Raw genomic sequence first — 18,517 nt, forward strand, 5'->3', positions numbered from 1 at the left:
CCAACACTGCCAGGCATGGTTTGGCAATCTTTGGCCTGAGGGTTCCTGGATCGCAGGGCTCAGGACGCGGTGTCTTCGGATCTGAGGATCTCCGGAGGTGATGGCTTAGGGGTGGAATGTCCAGGGTCTGAGGTCGGTGCTAAGGGTACTGGGTCCGCGAGCGGATGCGCGGAGCTTGAAAAACAGGGGTCGAGGGCAGAGGTGACTGTGGTAGGTTGGCGCTAGGACCCCGCGGGAGGCGGTGGCGAGAAGGGCGGCCGGTGTTGACAGCGGCGGCGGGGAGGCCGGCGCTAGGACCCCGCGGGCGCGGCGGGTGGCGGCGGCGCGTGGGGCGGCGCGTGTTGACAGCGGCGGCGGCGGCGGCGGCGGCGGCGGCGGAGCCGGGCGGGCGGCGGGAGTCGGCGCCTCTGGTTCCTGCCCCTGGTGTCGAGGTGGTGGCGGACGAGCGTCCCGGGATGGCCTTCATGGAGAAGCCGCCGGCCGGCAAGGTGCTGCTGGACGACACGGTGCCGCTGACAGCAGCCATCGAGGCGAGCCAGAGCCTGCAGTCCCACACGGTGCGCGGCCCGCCGGTTGGGCGGGCGGCGCGGGGCGGCCCCGGGCCGCGAGAGGGCTTCGGGCGCGGGCCGGACAGGGTCTCCCGGGCGGGGACCGGGGCCAGGGGTCGGCGGCCCAGGCCAGGAGGGCAGTGGCGTGGCGGCGGTTCTGGGTCAGGGGCCCCGGGGCCCAGGTGAACTCTGAGGTCTGCTGGGGTCTCGGGTGGGGGATCGCACCCCCTGGGCCAAGCTGGACGAGGGGCTCGGCGGTGCCGCTCCGAGTTGTAGGTGTTGGATTACCGGGCCCACCTTGGACTGGCGGAGTAAAGGGATCACTCGGGACCCTCTCTTCCACTTCTGCCCGCCGCCAGCCTTCTCCATGGGGCCGCTGAGTTTCTCTGGCTTCAGCTGGGGATCTGAGTGGTGAGGATGAGGATGTATGTGCCTGACCAAATGGAAGTATGACTTTAGAGCCTACTTGTTGGGATAGCAGAATATAAGTGGTTGGCGTCTGCAGCCCCAGTTTCTAGGCAGCTACTTGGCCTAAGCACCGGGAAATGGTGAGAGAGGCAGTCTGGGGTCCTGCTGAGGCAGGTGTACGAGTGTGCTGCTTCCCTCCTGTAACCTGCTCTTTAGTGGGCAGTGGTAGCATTCGTTTGAATTTAAAATCCACTGGAGTGGCATAAAGGAGTAATAGGTCCTCATAGTAAACACTATTTCTGTTACATATTCTGTCTTTTATAGGTCTTTAAAACCAGGGTTGTTTTCATTTGCCTGTACCTTTTTTTTGAAAAGCATACTGCATTATAATTTACAAGCAATAAACCTAGGAACCAGCAAGAAAACGAGCTGCTAGCCAGTGGAACTTTGGGGAATAATGGGGAGAGAGAGATTCCTTAAATTGTAATGGTTTTGTCGGGTCACCAAATCAGATTCCGGCTCAGAGGCTTGTTTGTTTACCATTGCAGTGTGTTTGGGGTTCATCATCTGGAGGCTAAAGCCCCACAATAGCCTTCTGTTTCTCTTTTTGTTCAAGCTGTTCTGGTGACTTCAAAGAGATCTTTTATTCTGTTGTATTAAAGTGGGACTTTTTGAACCTCAGTTTCCTCTTCTGACAGCCATGCTTTGTAGGGTTTGGATTGTTCAAAGTGTTTATTTCCAGTTAGTGAAATGGTTGTAGTTTTAAAAAGTGTGTTTTATTTTGTTGTGCATATCTTTAATCCTGTTTTACAGACTTGTGAGAAGGCACTGTATAGGTCAGAATTTGTACCCTCTGTAATTTATGCTGAAGGGAGTATAGGTTAAGGGTGGAAATTTAGGGCAAGTAGTCAAGAATAAATTATGCTATTAAATTAGGTTTTTCACTTGACTCTTGGCAAGTAAAGCTTATAAACTTTCAGGGAGTAGGGTTAGTGTTTTATGTTTATTTTGTGCTGAAAGTAAAGAGATGCTTATATAAATGCTCACAGATCACTTCTTCCAGGAAGCATTCCATGAGGGCCACTGCCCCAAGCCCTGTGCTCCCCTACACCTTACCCTAGATCAGTTTATTCTGTAATTACTTTTTTAGTTTTCCTCTCCTCCAGGTTATGAGAGGAGGGATACTTGCTTATTTTTGGGTCCCAGTCCCCGGTGTCTGATAGGATTTCGTATGTGTTTGTTGAATGGATAAATAAATGAATTGCAACATTACTTTGCCTCTTTTTTGTTTGTGTAAAATGCTAGTGGTGAAAATTGGAACAACATGGCATCTGAGGTGCTAAGTTAAGGGGTCAGTGCTTCAGCAAGGTGAAAGATGTAATAGGATTCCATTTTTATTGCAGAGCTTTGCTTTAAGAAATAAAATAATTTAGAGAATGGGAGTTCCTATAATGATGACTGAACACAAAAGACAATGACTCACAGGAGACCCATAGAGGCAGATGTGGTGGAGTAAAAAAAAACTGTAACATTGTCTTGCGTAATTTTTGACTGTTCTGTGTTCTTGTCCTTTTAGCTGTAGAATTGCAGACTGAGAAATGTTGCATCAGCCCTGAACTTTATTGAGAAAATCATATGCTGATGCAGACTTTCTGGATCATTATGAGTAAGGCCCTTTAAAGCAGGAACTGTTGGAAATTATGTTGGAAAGTAGTTGTTAATGGTGGTATATGAGAGAAAAGAGCATTGTTTTCTATTGGGAAAGTTGAAGGTGGCTTTCCTGCTTGTTAGCTGAAGGGAGATGGTGTCCCAGAAGCCAGAGGGCTATCCTCTCTTTGAAATGCTGAATATCTAGGAAGTAGCTCCTTGGCTGTAGGATAGAAACACACAGAGAGTATATAGTAGATGGCCTTTGAGTTGGAAGAGGCAAGACCTTAATATGGTTTTGGGCAGATACTAGTTGGTCTGTGACACTGGTTGGGCAAGTCAGAAAAGTAAACTTCTTGATGTTTAGTTTATTGTTCTAAAGGGGGTAATAAATGCCTGTTCTGCCTGCCTTCCAAGGTTATTACAAAGATTAAATGAAATAGTTTTTATGAAGTATTTGTGCATTTCTTTTCTTCTGTCTATTTACTCCTTGGCAAAATAATATCCAAAGGGTTAAACACATTAAAATGTTATTGTTGTAAATCAGCTAATTTCTGTCCATAGTTCCTTTCATTTATCAAGGTTGTTTAACTTTGGGAAACAGAATTTATAGCAGAAAATTTTAGGTTGCATATGATTTAAAATTTATGGACTTGGGAGGGGAAAATTCTGTGGATTAGAAAATAGAGATGCCAGGATGAAAGGAACACAAGGTCACCATCAGAAAGTCATATTGGGATGAGAAATTGGCAGAAAGGGCACCACAGACTGGTAGATGATTCTGTTCCTGACTGTGGTTTGAATGATTTTATCTTCACTTTTATGGAGCACAATGAATTTGGCTTCAGGAAATAGACCAGGCCTCTGCTGCAAGGAAATGAAACTTACATAAAATCAGAAGGGGTTTTACTTAGGGAGGATGCTTTCCGCCTGGGATAGGAGGAAAGGGAAGGATTTTCCAAACAAAAGGAATTCGAATAAAAAGCCACACAGGTGAATTATGGGAAAGTTTGCAGGGACTAAGAGAAGACAAGGGAAATGTAGAAGTTCTTGGCTATGGGAAAGGGAAAACTTTTAAAATCAATGGACTGAAAAACTGCTTACCTAGCTGAAATAGAAACCAGAGGAACCCGACAGTTTTGGAGAGGGTTGTTATCAAATATGCTGGTCAATATGCTGTAGTGTGATAGTGCGTCATCTCAGTTTTCTCCTTTTAAAATACTCTCTGTGAGGTTCATCTGAATCAGGGCCCATTTCCTCCACAGTTGGTGCACTTTGTTCTTCAGAAACAAAAGATAATTTTAGTGATATTTGAGGCATAACATTTTAAAAAACCTGTGGGAAAGATAATATTACATGTTGAGCTCTTTACTGAGAATCTTTACTCTCCTTGACCCTTTGACTTTTGGAAACTATTCCTGAAGAGTTTATTTATTCAACAGTACTCATTAATACAACAAAAATGTGCTGAGTGCCTACTGCGTGCCAGGCACATGCTGGAGATCTGGTGTTCAGCTAGACAGCTCCTGCTTTCACGGAGCTTTTGTTCTATAGGATTCTGAGGTCTTCCGTTTTCCAAGGTATAGACAAGTCAGAGTCATAACACAGATGGTTTTGAAGTTCCTTTTGTGACTTGCATTATTGAGCCTCAGCTTTTTAAGCAGTGACCTATTTTATAGTCTTTTAAACTCTATTCATACATCATCAGAATACCTATTCAAATGTGATGCCAAATTAGCAGACCTCATTGCTTTCTGAGCTTGACATTTTAAGGCAGTCCAGTGCTCAGTATCAGGATCTATCTGGGCTTCCTTTTGGAATACTATTTGGATGTTTCTTTACAATTCCAAGTTATACTGAATACTTAAAAATTCCTTGAAGGTACTCGCATAGGTAAATGCAGACTACATGGTAGTTAACTTGTAGCACCTTTTCATATTATAATAAGATAATAAGAGTTATTTTCTTGGAATCTAATCACTTGTCTTCTACTTGGTTATATATTTTTCACCACTTGTCTTTGAAACTTGTGATAGATGCAGTTGCAAAAGTCTGAGTTGGAACCTTTTAGATAATGGTAATTAGTTAATTTAGAGATTGTAAGTAAACTGTTCCTATTGAAGAAGTCAATTTTTTGCAGCGTGATTTAGGGGCTGGTAATACTTAATCCCCATTTATCATCTCTTTTGAGAATTATCCCCCTAGCAAGATTTCTTGTAGTAGGAATACAAATAAGAAGCCAGCTATAGTTATTTGGAAGAAACATAGGATTCTGGGGCTGAAATTTATTTTATGAGAAAAGAGCTTATGTGTTTTGTTCCTTAGGGGATTATTGTAACTATCCACCCCTGTGTACACAGCTTCCATGTGAATTGTGATCTTAAGATTGTTCAAAATAAAGAGGCCTCTGGGTAGCTCAGTCGGTTAAGCGTCCAACTTCGGCTCAGGTCATGATTCTGTGGTTTTGGGTTCGAGCCCCATGTTGGGTTCTGTGCTGACCAGCTCAGAGCCAGGAGTCTGCTTCTGATTCTGTGTCTCCCTCTCTCTCTGCCCCTCCCCACTCAGGCTCTGTCTCTCTCTCTCTCTCTCTCAAAGATAAATAATAAAAACATTTAAAAAAGAGTTCAAAATAATAGATTTTTTTGTTTTCTTTTTTCTAAGTTTATTTTTACTTATTTTGAGAAAGATACAGAGAGCAAGCAGGGGAGGGTCAGAGAGAGAAGGAGATGATTCCAAGCAGGCTCCATGCTGTCAGCACAGAGCCTGATGCAGGGCTCGAACTCATGAAACCATGAGATCATGGCTTAAGCCAAGACCAAGAAGATTTTGACGCTCAACCGACTAAGCCACCCAGGTGCTCCAAAATATAGATTGTTGATTGATGATCTAAATGGGTTCATTTGGGCCAACTAAAACAAAACCTGTTTTCTACTGCAAGCAGGTAGTGGTTCCTTTTCAAGCTCATAGAGGTTTCTAAGCAGCTTCCCATGAAATGAGACTTCTTTATGTTCTAGCTTTTGGCATCCTGGAGACAGGAGAGCTGGGGTCGAGCATGGTTTTAGAACTCAGAAGTGCTTGAGTGTGTGGGAGTATTGTAGAAGGGAGGGTAATAGATTTTTTCCATTGCTTTTTCACCTTAACTGGAAGTCATCCTTGTCAGTGACTTCTCTCACGCGTAATATGCACATAGTAAGGGAAATTAAGGTATGGCTGTCTTCAGAGGAGAAGACAGGGCCCTTCATTTTCAGCTTGAAACTTTTGACTAAGGACTAAGGGGCAAGCATTTGGGGGTAAACACTTGGACTTCTAGAGGGGAAGATTTGTGCAGATTGACCATTTAGTCTCCAGCTGATCTTGCTAACTACCAAATTTGGGATGAGCCTGGTCATTTCCCACTGAAGAGTAAGCTATCAAGTGTTTCTTCTTCCTAAAAGAGTACAGAGTAAGGGGAACTGCATTGCTACTGCTACTGTTGTCTTCAAATAACGAGTAGTTATTTTTTGGTGGCTAAGAGGGTGCTTCTATTAACATAGTGTTAGTTTGAGGAATCCATTGCAACAGGAGTGTTCCAGAAAAAATTTTTTTTCTTTTTAAGTAGGCTTCATACTCAGCATGGGGCCCAATGCAGGGCCTAAACTCACGACTCTGAGATCAAGACCTGAGCTGAGGTCAAGAGTTGTACAGTTAACCAACTGACCCACCCAGGTGCCCCAATTTTTTTAAAATTTTATTTATTTTGAGGGGGGGGGGGTGCAGAGAGAGAAAGAGAGAATGAATCCCAAGCAGGCTCCGTGCTGTAAGCTCAGAGCCCAACATGGAGCTTGAATCCATGAGCCATGAGATCATGACCTGAGCCAAAACCATGAGTCAGATGCTTAACTGATTGAGCCACTCAGGCAGCCCCCCATTTTCTTTTTTTTTTAGTAACTGCTTTATATAATTCACATACCATACAATTTACCCACTGAATACACAACTCAATATAAGTATATTCACAGAGTTGTATATCTCCATAATTAATTTTAGAACATTTTCATTACCCCAAAAGGAAGCCCCAAACCGTTCAGCAGTCACCCTGGGAAGTCTTAATAACATTGCAGGATGCTAAACTGAGGACATATTCTTAGTACAAGGTCTTTACCTCTTTGGGTTTAACTCCTTTCACGATGTTATCAGAGGGACAAATTCTCCATAAATGTGCATATACATGCTTAGATAACCTCCCAGAACCTCACTGAAGCCTGAAGCCTGCTCTTAGGCAATGAATCTTAGGGTAAGAATTCCTAAGCTGCAAACTTGGAGAATTAGCATACATCTAAACATTGCACCTTGCTTTAAGGAACCCTGGGTTTAGAACAATAGATGAATTATGTCCTGCTGGTGTGACAGAAATTGCTCTGGGTTGCACCTTGCCTCGTGCATTTAGTTGTAGGTGCCCAGATGACTTATTAGAGTAGCGCAAGGGAAGGGCAAAGGGCTCTGTGCTGGAAAGCAGGGCGTTTGTGCCCTGGCCAGCTCTCTGTTTATGACATCTAAACAAAGCTGCTTTCTTTTGTGTGGCTCATCAGAAACTGGTCATTTCTCCTCAGTTCAGTTGAGGCTGGTTTAGGGTGGGAAAAGGGAATGAATAGAGTGTTGGTATGAGGTAATCCTGGATCTAAAACATCAGAACCACCTGTAGAGGTGAAAAGGGAAAGCAGCGTCATTCATCAGGTCTTCCTTTGAGCCTGCCCCTCCCCCAGGTGACAGGTGACTGGTGCACTTTAGTCCCACAGAGGGAAATGGAGCCTGAAGCGGGCCTGCTCACACCAGACCTCTAGTCAGGCCAAGGGTCTGGCAGGCATGACAGTACCCACTGTTCCACCAGAGCACAGGGAATGGCTGGGTGACACCTTGCCATGTTCGAGGCATCCCTGCGTGTGACCATGTAGGTCACCACGTCTGCTAGCAGCCTTCTGCTTGTTAATTCGTGGTACTTCGAGAGCTCCGGCCCTCCAATGGGCACTGTGGTCAGCGCTCGGATGCAGTGGTGAGCAGGCCCTACTTAGGAGCTCCTAGGCCGCTGAGCATCTGTGAGAGGAGGACACACCTGTGCCCCTTCCCACTCCTTAGATGGTAAGGGTCAGACGGGCAGCTTGTTCTGCGTCTGTCCATGTCTTTCTCTTTGAGGTTTTTTTTTTTTTTCCTTCCCTCTAAATCCAGCCTTTCGTGTCTATGTATCGTTATTTTGATTCTATTTCAAACTAGCACATTCCCTAGCATATAGATAGTAAGCATTCAATAAATATCTGTTGAATAAATGAATTTGTTGTATGATTGCAGTTATCTGGGCTGTAGCTTCCTTCCTCTGAAATGCCCATTCAGCTTTATTGGTCCCCAAAGTGCCAGCATTTTACATACCTGTTATTTCTTACTACTTTGTTTTCTGTTTATATCATCTCCCTCCCACACATGTGAAAGTGTAAGGCAGGAGCAAAGAGACAAAACCTGAACAACCTCGGACAGATTGCTTTATCTCCTCAGCCTGTTTCTTTGTAAAGTGGGGATAGGAAGAGTATGTCAGTGCTGCTGTGAGGATTCACTGAGCTCACACATGGAACATTCCGAACAGAACTCAGCACTGAAGTATCAGCTGTTTTGATGTAGTGTATTACCTCTGTATTTGCCAGAGCACTAGTAAGTTTTTAGGTACCAGTACTTGTTAGGCGCTCAAGTATGTTGAATGGAAAAAGGCGAATTCTTCATTTGAAAGTTTTTCTCACTGTTCACCGGGACTCCTTTGCTAACAAATTGCAAGAGAGACCAGTGGCGTGTCAAAGAGCAACTCCCCTGCCTCTTTTTTCTTTTTCATTCTGAAGGGACACGTTTTGATAGCCAGGCTCGGGGGATGCGGCACTGGGTCCCCTGAGGGCGGCTGCCTGGCAGCAGAGCTGGCTGCTGGTGTTCAGAGGTGGAAGAGGCAAATGGGCAGGCCACAGGGCCTGGCCACTGAACTGGCAGATGTGTTCCCAGAGGCCAGGCCTGAAGGGAAGGGGACCCGGGCAAATGCCCATTTCAGCTCTTCACTTCCCAGCTTTTGTTCATCACCAGCATCAGCGCGCACACATTTGACCTTTGGCAGCGGGGTGACAAAATAAAATAGAAAGCCCTCTGCTTTGTTCTTTCCCCTGCCACTTACTCTGCCAAGTGACCATGCCAGCTGACATTTGTGAGGGGGTGGGGGGCAGCTGACATCTTCAGAACACTGCTTCCTGAGAAATGCAGTTATATTCTGTAGAGCCCTGCCAACTTCCTTTCCCCTAAGTGCCACGCACCAGCAGTCAGGCTGTGGGCACATACATCAGGTATGGGTGCATTTCACTCTCTGAAGCACGCAGTTTCTTTGTTGGAAAGCCACTAAGGTGTTGGGGATGCCAGCAAGCACCCACGAGGAGTCTTCTGCGAGCCGGGCACTGGGTCGTGTATTAAGATAAAAAGATGAATGAAGCACGGAGCTTACTCCTGCTAGAAGGGGACATAAGGTACTGAAAGTGCCAGTGTGCCCGGGAGCAGTGAGGGTGCGGTGTGAGTGCCTCCATCCACTTGGGTCCCCCTGGGAGTTTGGGCTTCACAGCGTTCCAGAGAATGGCTTCTAAATCTGCACTCCCCAGGCATTTGAACTTGCAGACTCCTTTCACAGTAATCCTGAATTGTAAAAAACAAAAAACAAAAAAACAAACCTCTGGATGTGATTTTGAATTAAAAATATATTTTATTCAGATCGTTACATTATTAAAAATTAACATAATTTTGTGATCTGAATTACACTGTTTTTTTTTGAAACAGCAGCGGTGAGAATCGTGATAAGGTGAATATAGATTAAGGCACTGATAATGAGCATCTTCAGACAATTTGCAGAATCACCAATTTTGTGATGATTCTCACTTCTCATATTTCTCACTAACTTCTCACTTAACTCATATTTTACCATTGGCACTCCTAAAGCCTGCCTTTAGTCATGGTCCATTAATAGGTGTAAATGAAACCAAGTATGACTCAGAGCAAAATCAATTAAAAAGCTATGTAGTGGGGGCGCCTGGGTGGCGCAGTTGGTTAAGCGTCTGACTTCAGCCAGGTCACGATCTCGCAGTCCGTGAGTTCGAGCCCCACGTCAGGCTCTGGGCTGATGGCTCGGAGCCTGGAGCCTGTTTCCGATTCTGTGTCTCCCTCTCTCTCTGCCCCTCCCCCGTTCATGCTCTGTCTCTCTCTGTCCCAAAAATAAATAAAAAACGTTGAAAAAAAAAGTTTAAAAAAAAAAAAAAAAAGCTATGTAGTGGCCCAAACCATGCTAAACGAAAGAAACCACGAACACACTCATCTCTATGACTGCCCCCATGCTTTCTGCGTGTACACTTGGAAGCTCTTAGTCTGTTCGGGGTTAAAGGGAGAAAATATTTAAATAAATTGTTTTGTTGATGTATTTTTTAAAAAGTAGAACTAGGGGTGCCTGGGTGGCGCAGTCGGTTAAGCGTCCGACTTCAGCCAGGTCACGATCTCGCGGTCCGTGAGTTCGAGCCCCGCGTCAGGCTCTGGGCTGATGGCTCGGAGCCTGGAGCCTGTTTCCGATTCTGTGTCTCCCTCTCTCTCTGCCCCTCCCCCATTCATGCTCTCTCTCTGTCCCAAAAATAAATAAAAACGTTGAAAAAAAAAATTAAAAAAAAAAAAAAGTAGAACTAGACACAGAAGCCTTTAACACGTAAATCCTTCTAGAGACCCTAGTTGTTCATCCTGTTCTAAACTGTTACTAATCCACCAGAAAGATCTTAGTTTAAAAACTAAAGCAGGGGCGCCTGGGTGGCTCAGTCAGTTAAGCGGCAGACTCTTGATTTCAGCTCAGGTCATGATCTCAACTGTTCGTGAGTTCAAGCCCTGCATTGGGCTCTGCTCCGAGCTCAGATCCTGCTTTGGATTCTCTGTCTCCCTCTCTTGGCCCTTCTCCCACTCTTGCTCGCTCTCTCTCAAAAAATGAATAAATGTGAAGAAAAAAAACCACAGAAAAACCTGAAGCATGACTAGCTGTGTTCTCTGAGGCCAGGTTGTATTTGCAGACTTCAGGAGTTCATTCAGCAGATACTGCTGTAAGTATGGCCCTTGTTGCTGGCACCAGTCTAGGCACTGGGGGTGCAGGTTGAAAGACAGACACGTTCCCTGCCTTTGTTCATTCCCAAAGGGTCTATTATGGTGGATTCTGGTGTGGGGTAAAAGATGGGAAGGGGAGACTGGCACCCGTTGTGGGGCTCCTTGGAGGTTAGGCTAAGGGGTCCAAACAGCAGTGAGAGACTTGAGCAGGTCTGTAGCATGTGGAAGAGGTATTTTAGGAAGCCTAGTTTGCTGGCAGTGAGTAGGAGTCTATGAGAAGAGTGAAGGAAGGGGAGAGGAGAGTCCAGGGAGGTAATGAAGCAGTGGGGTTAAAAAGGCCACATGAGATCAGTGGCAGGAGGGAGAGAAGGACTGGAGAGAGAGAGGAACACAACAGAGAGGTCTACTAGGTAGAGGCCATGAGGGAAACAGAGGCACCAGAAATGATTAGAGAAATAGTCCACGGTAAGTGAACAGTAGCTAGTCTTACCAGGAAGATCATGAGTCTGAGTTTGGTTCTAGAAAGTTTGAGTAGTACTGAAAAGGCAGCTGCACTTGCCATGTTAACAACCAGCATTGTTTAAGTACTTACTAGGTGCACAACCCTGTGGTCAGCTCTTTATGTTAACTTATCTCATTTCCTAAGTTGGACCAATGCTGCACCCAGGCAACCACTGTAACATATTCATCACGTATTGCCTTGATGCCTCTTTGCAGTCAGTATCCTTCCTCTGATTCCTGGCAGCTACTGATCTGCTTTCCATTATTGCCGTTTCACCTTTTCTAGAATGTTATATGTAAATACATATTATAGGGTGTAATGTTTTGTGTCTGGCTTCTTTCACTTAGCATAAAGCTCTGAGATTCTCTCATGATGTTGCATGTTTCTCCTTACCGCTCAGTAGTTGTTATGCATTCATTAGCTGGTTGACATTTGGGTCATTTCTACTTTGGGGCTATTGTGAATAGTGATCTTATGACCATTGGGTACAAGTCTGTGTGGACATATTTTCATTTCTCCTGGGCCAGTATCTAGGAATGGAGTTGCTTAGTCTTATGATAAGTGTATATTTAACTTAATAAGGAATTGCCAAACTCTTCTAGATTCTTATTTGATCCTCATAACAATTCTGAATTGAGTTCACTATTATCCCCATTTTTTAGTTGGGAGAAAATGAATGCATAGAGGGTCAGTAACTTCCTCCAGGCCATAGGGCTGGGGGTGGCAGAATGGTTTATAGGCCAGTGGACTTTGAGCCATCCCCAACCTGATCTGTTATTAGGACCTTCAGAGCAGTGGACCTGTTTGATGGCTCCACTAAGCCCAGGCCTAGGTGAGGAGGAGTTAGGGGTCCTCCCTTGAGCCGCAGAACCAGACACTGATTTGGATTACCATTTTCTCAGTTCTCCTATCCTGGTTACCGAGGCGTGGAGTTAGTTCATTACATGCGGTGGAGGTTTTAAGGAAGAGCTGTCCAATGGAAATGTAATGCAAACCACGTGTGTAATTTTAAGTTTTCTAGTAGCCACATTAGAAAAGCAAAAAGGAACAGGTGAAATTAATTTATATAATCTGTTCCTAACCCAATGTATCCAGAGTAATACTATTTCAATAGATAATCAATATAAAAACTAATAATATGTTTTATGTTTTTTATGTCATACAAAGTTTTTGAAACCTGGTGTGCATTTTACAATTACAACATACCTCAATTTGGACTAGCTACATTTCAGGTTATCAATAGCTACCTACAGCTTGTGGCTACTATATTGAACAGCCCAGATACAGACATTAAAAACAACATCCAGATGTATGGTTACTAATATGGAAAGAGATTCATATTATGTTAAATTAGAAAAAAGCAAGTCATATATGTTTCGTATGCTTATATTTTCACAAGTCTCTAATGTTTATATCTGCAAATAGTTTAAACTGTCCAGTGGCCATAGGTAGCTACTTAGACTACTTAAATTTAATAAAATTAAATAAAATTAAAAATGCAGTCCCTTAGCCACATGTGCACAGCAGCCACTGTATTGGATGTCACAGACTTAGGTCAGTACTGTCTCCAAACTGCTGAACCAAGTAAGAAAAGCTGAGCTAGAGCATAGAACCTGCTAGCCCTGTGACCAGTAGGGCTTTGTGACCATTGAGACCCAGAGCCTTCATAGTTTTTAATAGTAAAGCACAGGAAAGAAGTGCAGCTGTTGTTAGAGTTTAGTAGGAGCATAGTGCGGAAACATAAACAGCCCTTGTCAAAGACTCTGTTCCATTTTGGTACAACGGAAATTAACCACCACTCACATTGCTGGGGACTCACTCCATAAACCTGACATCCACATTAGGTATGTTCATATAAAAATGTTCCTCTCTGCTTCTTCAGAACCTGCCTGATGTCCATGGTGGGGCTTATGTAGCATCGGGAAGGTAAAATAATTTTTTCATATTTGTACACAGCTTCTGTGCGGTGCCCAGATTACGTTCAGCTCAGATTTACACAGACTGCAGTTTGTGAACGTGCAGGAGGAGGTGGGTTGCTTAGCGCAGAGGTAGTAAAGTCAGGAGACTAGGCCAGGAGGTATTTTGAGAGCTCTGCAGCTATTTTCAACTGCTATTACCCAGGCCTGAGTTCCCGTACTTAATCTGCCCCTCTTTCCGGGCTTCTTCCTCACTTGAGGGACTGGTTCTGCCTGTTTAGCTGATCTCTATCCATCAAAATGAGGGGTGTGTGATGTGTAAGCATCCTGCCTAAGGCCATAGAAGGAGGTAGGAACTGCTGTGTCTCTGGGTCAGACAGGCCTAGGGTGGAGTCCAGTCTCATGACTTCCTAGCTGAGTGCCCTTGTTTAAGGCATGTGTCCCTCTCAGAGAGGTGAGGTTCTTGTGAAAGAGAGGTAGCTGCAGGTACCTCCAGGCAATCCTGGGAGATGGGATAAGCTGAGGGACAGAAGAATAAGTGTCCCCTAAACATAGCGGTTACTACCTTCAGCTCTGAAGAGATTGATGGTGGCGTAGTGTGTATAGTCACCTACGTGGTTATGATTGGAACTAGCATCTCAGGAGAATACGATGATGTTTTCAGGCGAGGTAGAATAAATTTATGTGCAGTCAACCCTCCCTCATCCTTGGTGGTAGTGATCAGTTCTACTCTGTGGAAACCAGTAGGGACTTTCCTGCCTTGATTCCCCGTAGTTTCAAGCTCCTCTCCCACCAAATATTTTACCACTCCTGATTCTAGTAGAATAATTAACTTATTTGACTTTCATCTTCTGTTTTTCCACTCTCTTCAGTACAGTAAAGATGCTAGTGAGTCATAAAATGACTGAAAGTTCCCTTGCCAAAGGAAAAAAAGATGATAGCTTGCATTTATCATTGATAACATACTGTGTCCTTATCCGAGCTCAGACAATTTCAATCCTTACCACTCAGGCTTCTTTATTTGAAAGTAGCATGTTTTAAATTACATGTGTAGCAAACCAAGGAACTTTTAGAAAAATTATTTTTCCTGATTAGGAAAGTAATATATGTGCTCATTGAGGATAACCTGAAAAATATGAAAAAAATAGCTAAGAGAATTTAAACCACACATAATTTCACTCCAGAGACAACTACCGTTAACATTTGTTATAGTTCTGTCTTCCTATCAATGTTATCACAGTTTTCTATGCTTTTTAAATATTTAACATTATAATGTACACCTTGCCCTGTGTAATGAAAATTTATTTTAATATACCCTTTTAAAGGCGTGTAGATTCTTCCACTATATAGTTAAGCCATAAATAGCTTATCCATTGTCTTATTGCTAGTATCTAGGCTCTTTAAGGGGAAGGCTTTTTACTTAGCCCCTTTAAAAGTGGGCAAATGGGCACCTGGGTGGCTCAGTCAGTTGAGCGTCTGACTTTTGATTTTGGCTCAGGTCATGGTCTTAAAGTTTGTGGGATCGAACCCTGTGTCAGGCTCTGCGATGACAGCATGGAACCTGCTTCGGATTCTCTCTCCCTCTCTCTCTCTGCCCCTCCCCCACTTTCTCTCTCTGTCTTTCTCTCTCTGTCTCACAAATAAATTAATAAACATTAAAAGAAAAAGGCCTAGAAGGGGTGCCTGGCTGGCTCTGTCAGTGGCGCATGTGACTCTTAATCATGGGATTCTGGGTTCAAGCCCCACATTGGGTATAGAGATTACTTAAAATCTTAAAAATAAATAAATCTAAAAAAATAATAAAAGTGGGCATAGAAGGTGGGACAAGAGAGGCTGGAGTAATGGCATTCGCTGTCAGAGATCAGAGACTGATAACATTGTTTCCTATGTTCAAAGAGAAGGGCTCCTTTATGCTGTTCCCTTGGTGCCCTTCACAGAGCTTTGGCCATCTCCTGTGCTTACTGAGTCGGGCCATGGTGTAGTCACCTGCACACACCTTATTATGCTTGCTATTTCTTAGCAGAAAAGAAAACTAAGTTACAAAGCTGGCCTCTGCTGGATGCTGTAAGTGTACAACCTCATCTAATATTTACTGCCATCCTGTTGGAAAGGTACGATTTTGTAGATAATAAACTGAGGCCCAGAGATGCAGCAAAGTTAGGTCACAAAACTAGTAAGGGCCATTTGGGCTTTGAATTGGGTCTCTGTGACTGGGAAGCCAGGCCCTTTCCCCTGGGAGACTAGTGGTTGTGGCATGGGGAAAGATGGGGGAGGAGCACACAGTGTGGCTAGTCATCAGTCGCATCAACCTCGAGAAGGACTCCAGCAGCCTGACTTTGGGGCAGTAGCACGTGGGGGCAGGCAGAGAAGGGGCCCCAGGAGGAGGAACACTTCACTCCCAGCAAGTACTCAGGTCGTTACCAGCTTAGGGCGTGAGGGTTGAGGAGGAGGCCTCCCTCGGATACCAGAGCCCACATAAAAATCATTATTTCCAACCAGATCAGAGTTTGCGTGTTTTCTGTCTTTTCTAGCCAGTGAAATATGTGGTGATTAGTTCTCTGAGGTTATGTTCACTGCATCTGTTTCTACACTTTTAGGGCGTCCGCCCAAGAAATGTGAGGATTACTGGAGGTCATATTTCATTTTTAATTACTACTTAATTGAGCCCCGGATTTTTGAGTTTTTTTCCCCTTTGCTTTGACTTAAATGGAATTCATGGGTTCCCATTTTAGCAAATTATGTAAATTTGCTTTGGTGCCATTTAAGGGTCATTGTACTATAGAATGCTATAGGAACTGCTGTTTAAAATGTATCCATTCTGTAGTCATGTCTGAGGCCAAAAGGATTTTTGAGTGCTTCTTTGCAGTGTTTCTCCTTGCTGGAACATCAGCTGTCTTTGAAGTTGGGTGTGGCGAGCAGCTCCCCTGGCTGGGCAGGAGACTGTCCCGCAGAGGAGACCATGGACTTCAAAAGGCCTGCAGCAGGGAGAAGCATATGCTAAATAAGGCGGTGGCTCTCACTGCAGGCATCAAAGCAAGTTTATGATGTGTTCCTTGTCCCTTCTGTGAACACAGAATAGAAACCGGAGAACTTGTTTTGCATAAAGGTAAAGCGTGCAGTTCTATGATTCAGTTAGATTTATTTATTTATTTATTTATTTATTTATTTATTTATTTAGAGAGCATGCGCTCACACGCGCAAGTTGGGGAGGGGCAGAGAGAGAGAGTCCCAGGTAGGCTGTGCACTCTCAGCACAGAGCCCAACATGGGGCTCCATCTCACAAACTGTGAGATCATGACTTGAGCTGAAATCAAGAGTCGGATGTCTAACTGACTGACCCACCCTGGTGCCCTGATTCAGTTAGATTTTAAATGAACTTTATTTCACTTGGTTGAAAAGGAGATACAGTTGGCTTCACTCACCTGCACAAATTTAGGTTAAGATAGTGGAGATTCATCAAATGCCTTTAAAAACCCTAATGCTTTCATTTGTTTTGGGGCAGGTTTTGCACATTATATAATAAAACAAAGGTACATTTCAGCACTGGAAATCTACAAATGAAACAATAAATAATGAATACTTAGCAGAGTAAGGAGTAATCATTAATTCTAAGTGAAATATTAAGAATTGTAAGCAGCCAGGCAGGTGGCTGGTAAGCTGAGCAGAAGTCCTGCGACTGAGAATTTCCCCAGAAACCTGGCTGTCCCTTCAGGGTGATGTTGCCCTCTGCCCATGAGCTGCAGCTGTTGTGCTGTGTGATACCATGGGGTTGAATATTGAGTCCACTGAAGGGATAATAAATCAGGGCTTGGGAGATCCACAGAGACTTTCTTTTTTAAAAATATTTTTCTTGGGGCGCCTGGGTGGCGCAGTCGGTTAAGCGTCCGACTTCAGCCAGGTCACGATCTCGCAGTCCGTGAGTTCGAGCCCCGCGTCAGGCTCTGGGCTGATGGCTCAGAGCCTGGAGCCTGTTTCCGATTCTGTGTCTCCCTCTCTCTCTGACCCTCCCCCGTTCATGCTCTGTCTCTCTCTGTCCAAAAATAAATAAACGTTGAAAAAAAAAAAAATTTAAAAAAAAATAAAAAAAATAAAATAAAAATATTTTTCTTTTTTATTATTTAAGGATAGTTGACATACAATGGTATATTAGTTGCAAGGATACAACATAGTGATCCAACGTGTCTATACGTTACTTAGCGCTTATCAGGGTAAGCATAGTCATCATACAATGTTATTATAATATTATTGACTATAGTCCCTATACTGTACTTTTCATCTTTGTGACTTATAACTGGAAGTTTGTACGTCTTAATCCCCTTCACCTATTTGCCCATACCCGCAGCCGCATGGAGATTTTCTTGAGCATGCTTTTTAACTTTTCCTTGATGTACATGCACGTGAAAAAGAGCAACATGCTTCTTCCTTCCCAAAGGAGCAATCAATCAGTTAACAAATGCCCACCAACTGGTATTTGCTGCACTTCTTATTGGCCTGACCTTGTGGTGGGTGCTGTTTGCAATACAAAGAAATGTGTGATCCTAGCCCTTGAAGAATTTAATTCAGTTGGAGAGATCCTCCCCCCCCCCCCCCCCCCCCACCTACCCGCCTTCCCCAGACACAGGTAGATATAGGACAAAAATAGCAGTAATGTGATTAAACAGCCAACCTTCCCAGGTGTTGACCTGCGAAGAGGGGAGTAGATAGGGGTGTTTAGGGTACCCAGAGTCTGACTGAGTAGAGGAAGGTTTGAGTAGAAGGAACAGGTTAGGACACTGTGGTTAGGTGATAGCAGAACATGGAAGCTAGGCTAAGGAGTTGGGTTTTATTCTGTGGCCAGTGGAGCCTGAAAGGTTCCCGAGCAGGGAAAGGATAGTGTTGGATGTTTAGCGAGCTCACATGTGCTCAGCATTCTTTGCGGGCCTTCCTTTGAAGGGAAAGTGCCAGGAGGAAGCGGATTTGGGGATGAATACAGGGGAGCGATACGGCTAGTGGGTAGTGGAGATGTGGCCTCCTATCCCAGATCTATAACTTTCTAGTCAAGGCATTTATCCCTTCAGAGACTCATTGCCCCCAGCTGCAAAGTGAGGGTAATGGTTCTTCCTTACTTGTTTCAAAGGGCCATCTCCAGATGGTTCGATGGTTCTACCACTACAGGGCCCAGTGTGGGGACCCCCGCAGGGCTCAAGTTAGGTACATACTGTACCCTTGAAGAGGCGAGGAGGGTGGGGAAAGAGGAGGCTGTGAGGTTTGGTGGGTGCTTGGTTCATTAGTTTCCTTCCTCTCTTGAGAGGGTTTTTATTTTTGCAGTGTGAAGCTGCTTCCTATTTAAGAAGTTTTAGAACCATGGTTCTCACCCCTGGCTGCACATTACAATCACC

At 44.3% G+C, this 18,517-nt stretch overlaps 1 protein-coding gene across 4 annotated transcripts in view; it reads left to right on the plus strand.

Moving 5' to 3' along the window:
- The first annotated feature begins 374 nt into the window (after positions 1-374).
- Positions 375-18,517, plus strand: part of PXK (PX domain containing serine/threonine kinase like) — a 74,620-nt gene continuing 56,477 nt past the window's right edge. For 3 of the 4 annotated variants that reach the window (XM_047826040.1, XM_047826048.1, XM_047826055.1), the window contains exon 1: positions 375-557. In XM_047826040.1, the coding sequence (XP_047681996.1) occupies positions 456-557 (102 nt within the window). In that variant the 5' untranslated portion in view covers positions 375-455. Of the gene's footprint in view, positions 558-13,018; positions 13,068-18,517 lie in introns of those variants that run through there. The other variant, XM_047826065.1, reaches the window with a different exon arrangement.

Source organism: Prionailurus viverrinus, chromosome A2, assembly GCF_022837055.1.
Source record: "Prionailurus viverrinus isolate Anna chromosome A2, UM_Priviv_1.0, whole genome shotgun sequence".
In the NCBI taxonomy this organism is placed as follows: domain Eukaryota; kingdom Metazoa; phylum Chordata; class Mammalia; order Carnivora; family Felidae; genus Prionailurus; species Prionailurus viverrinus.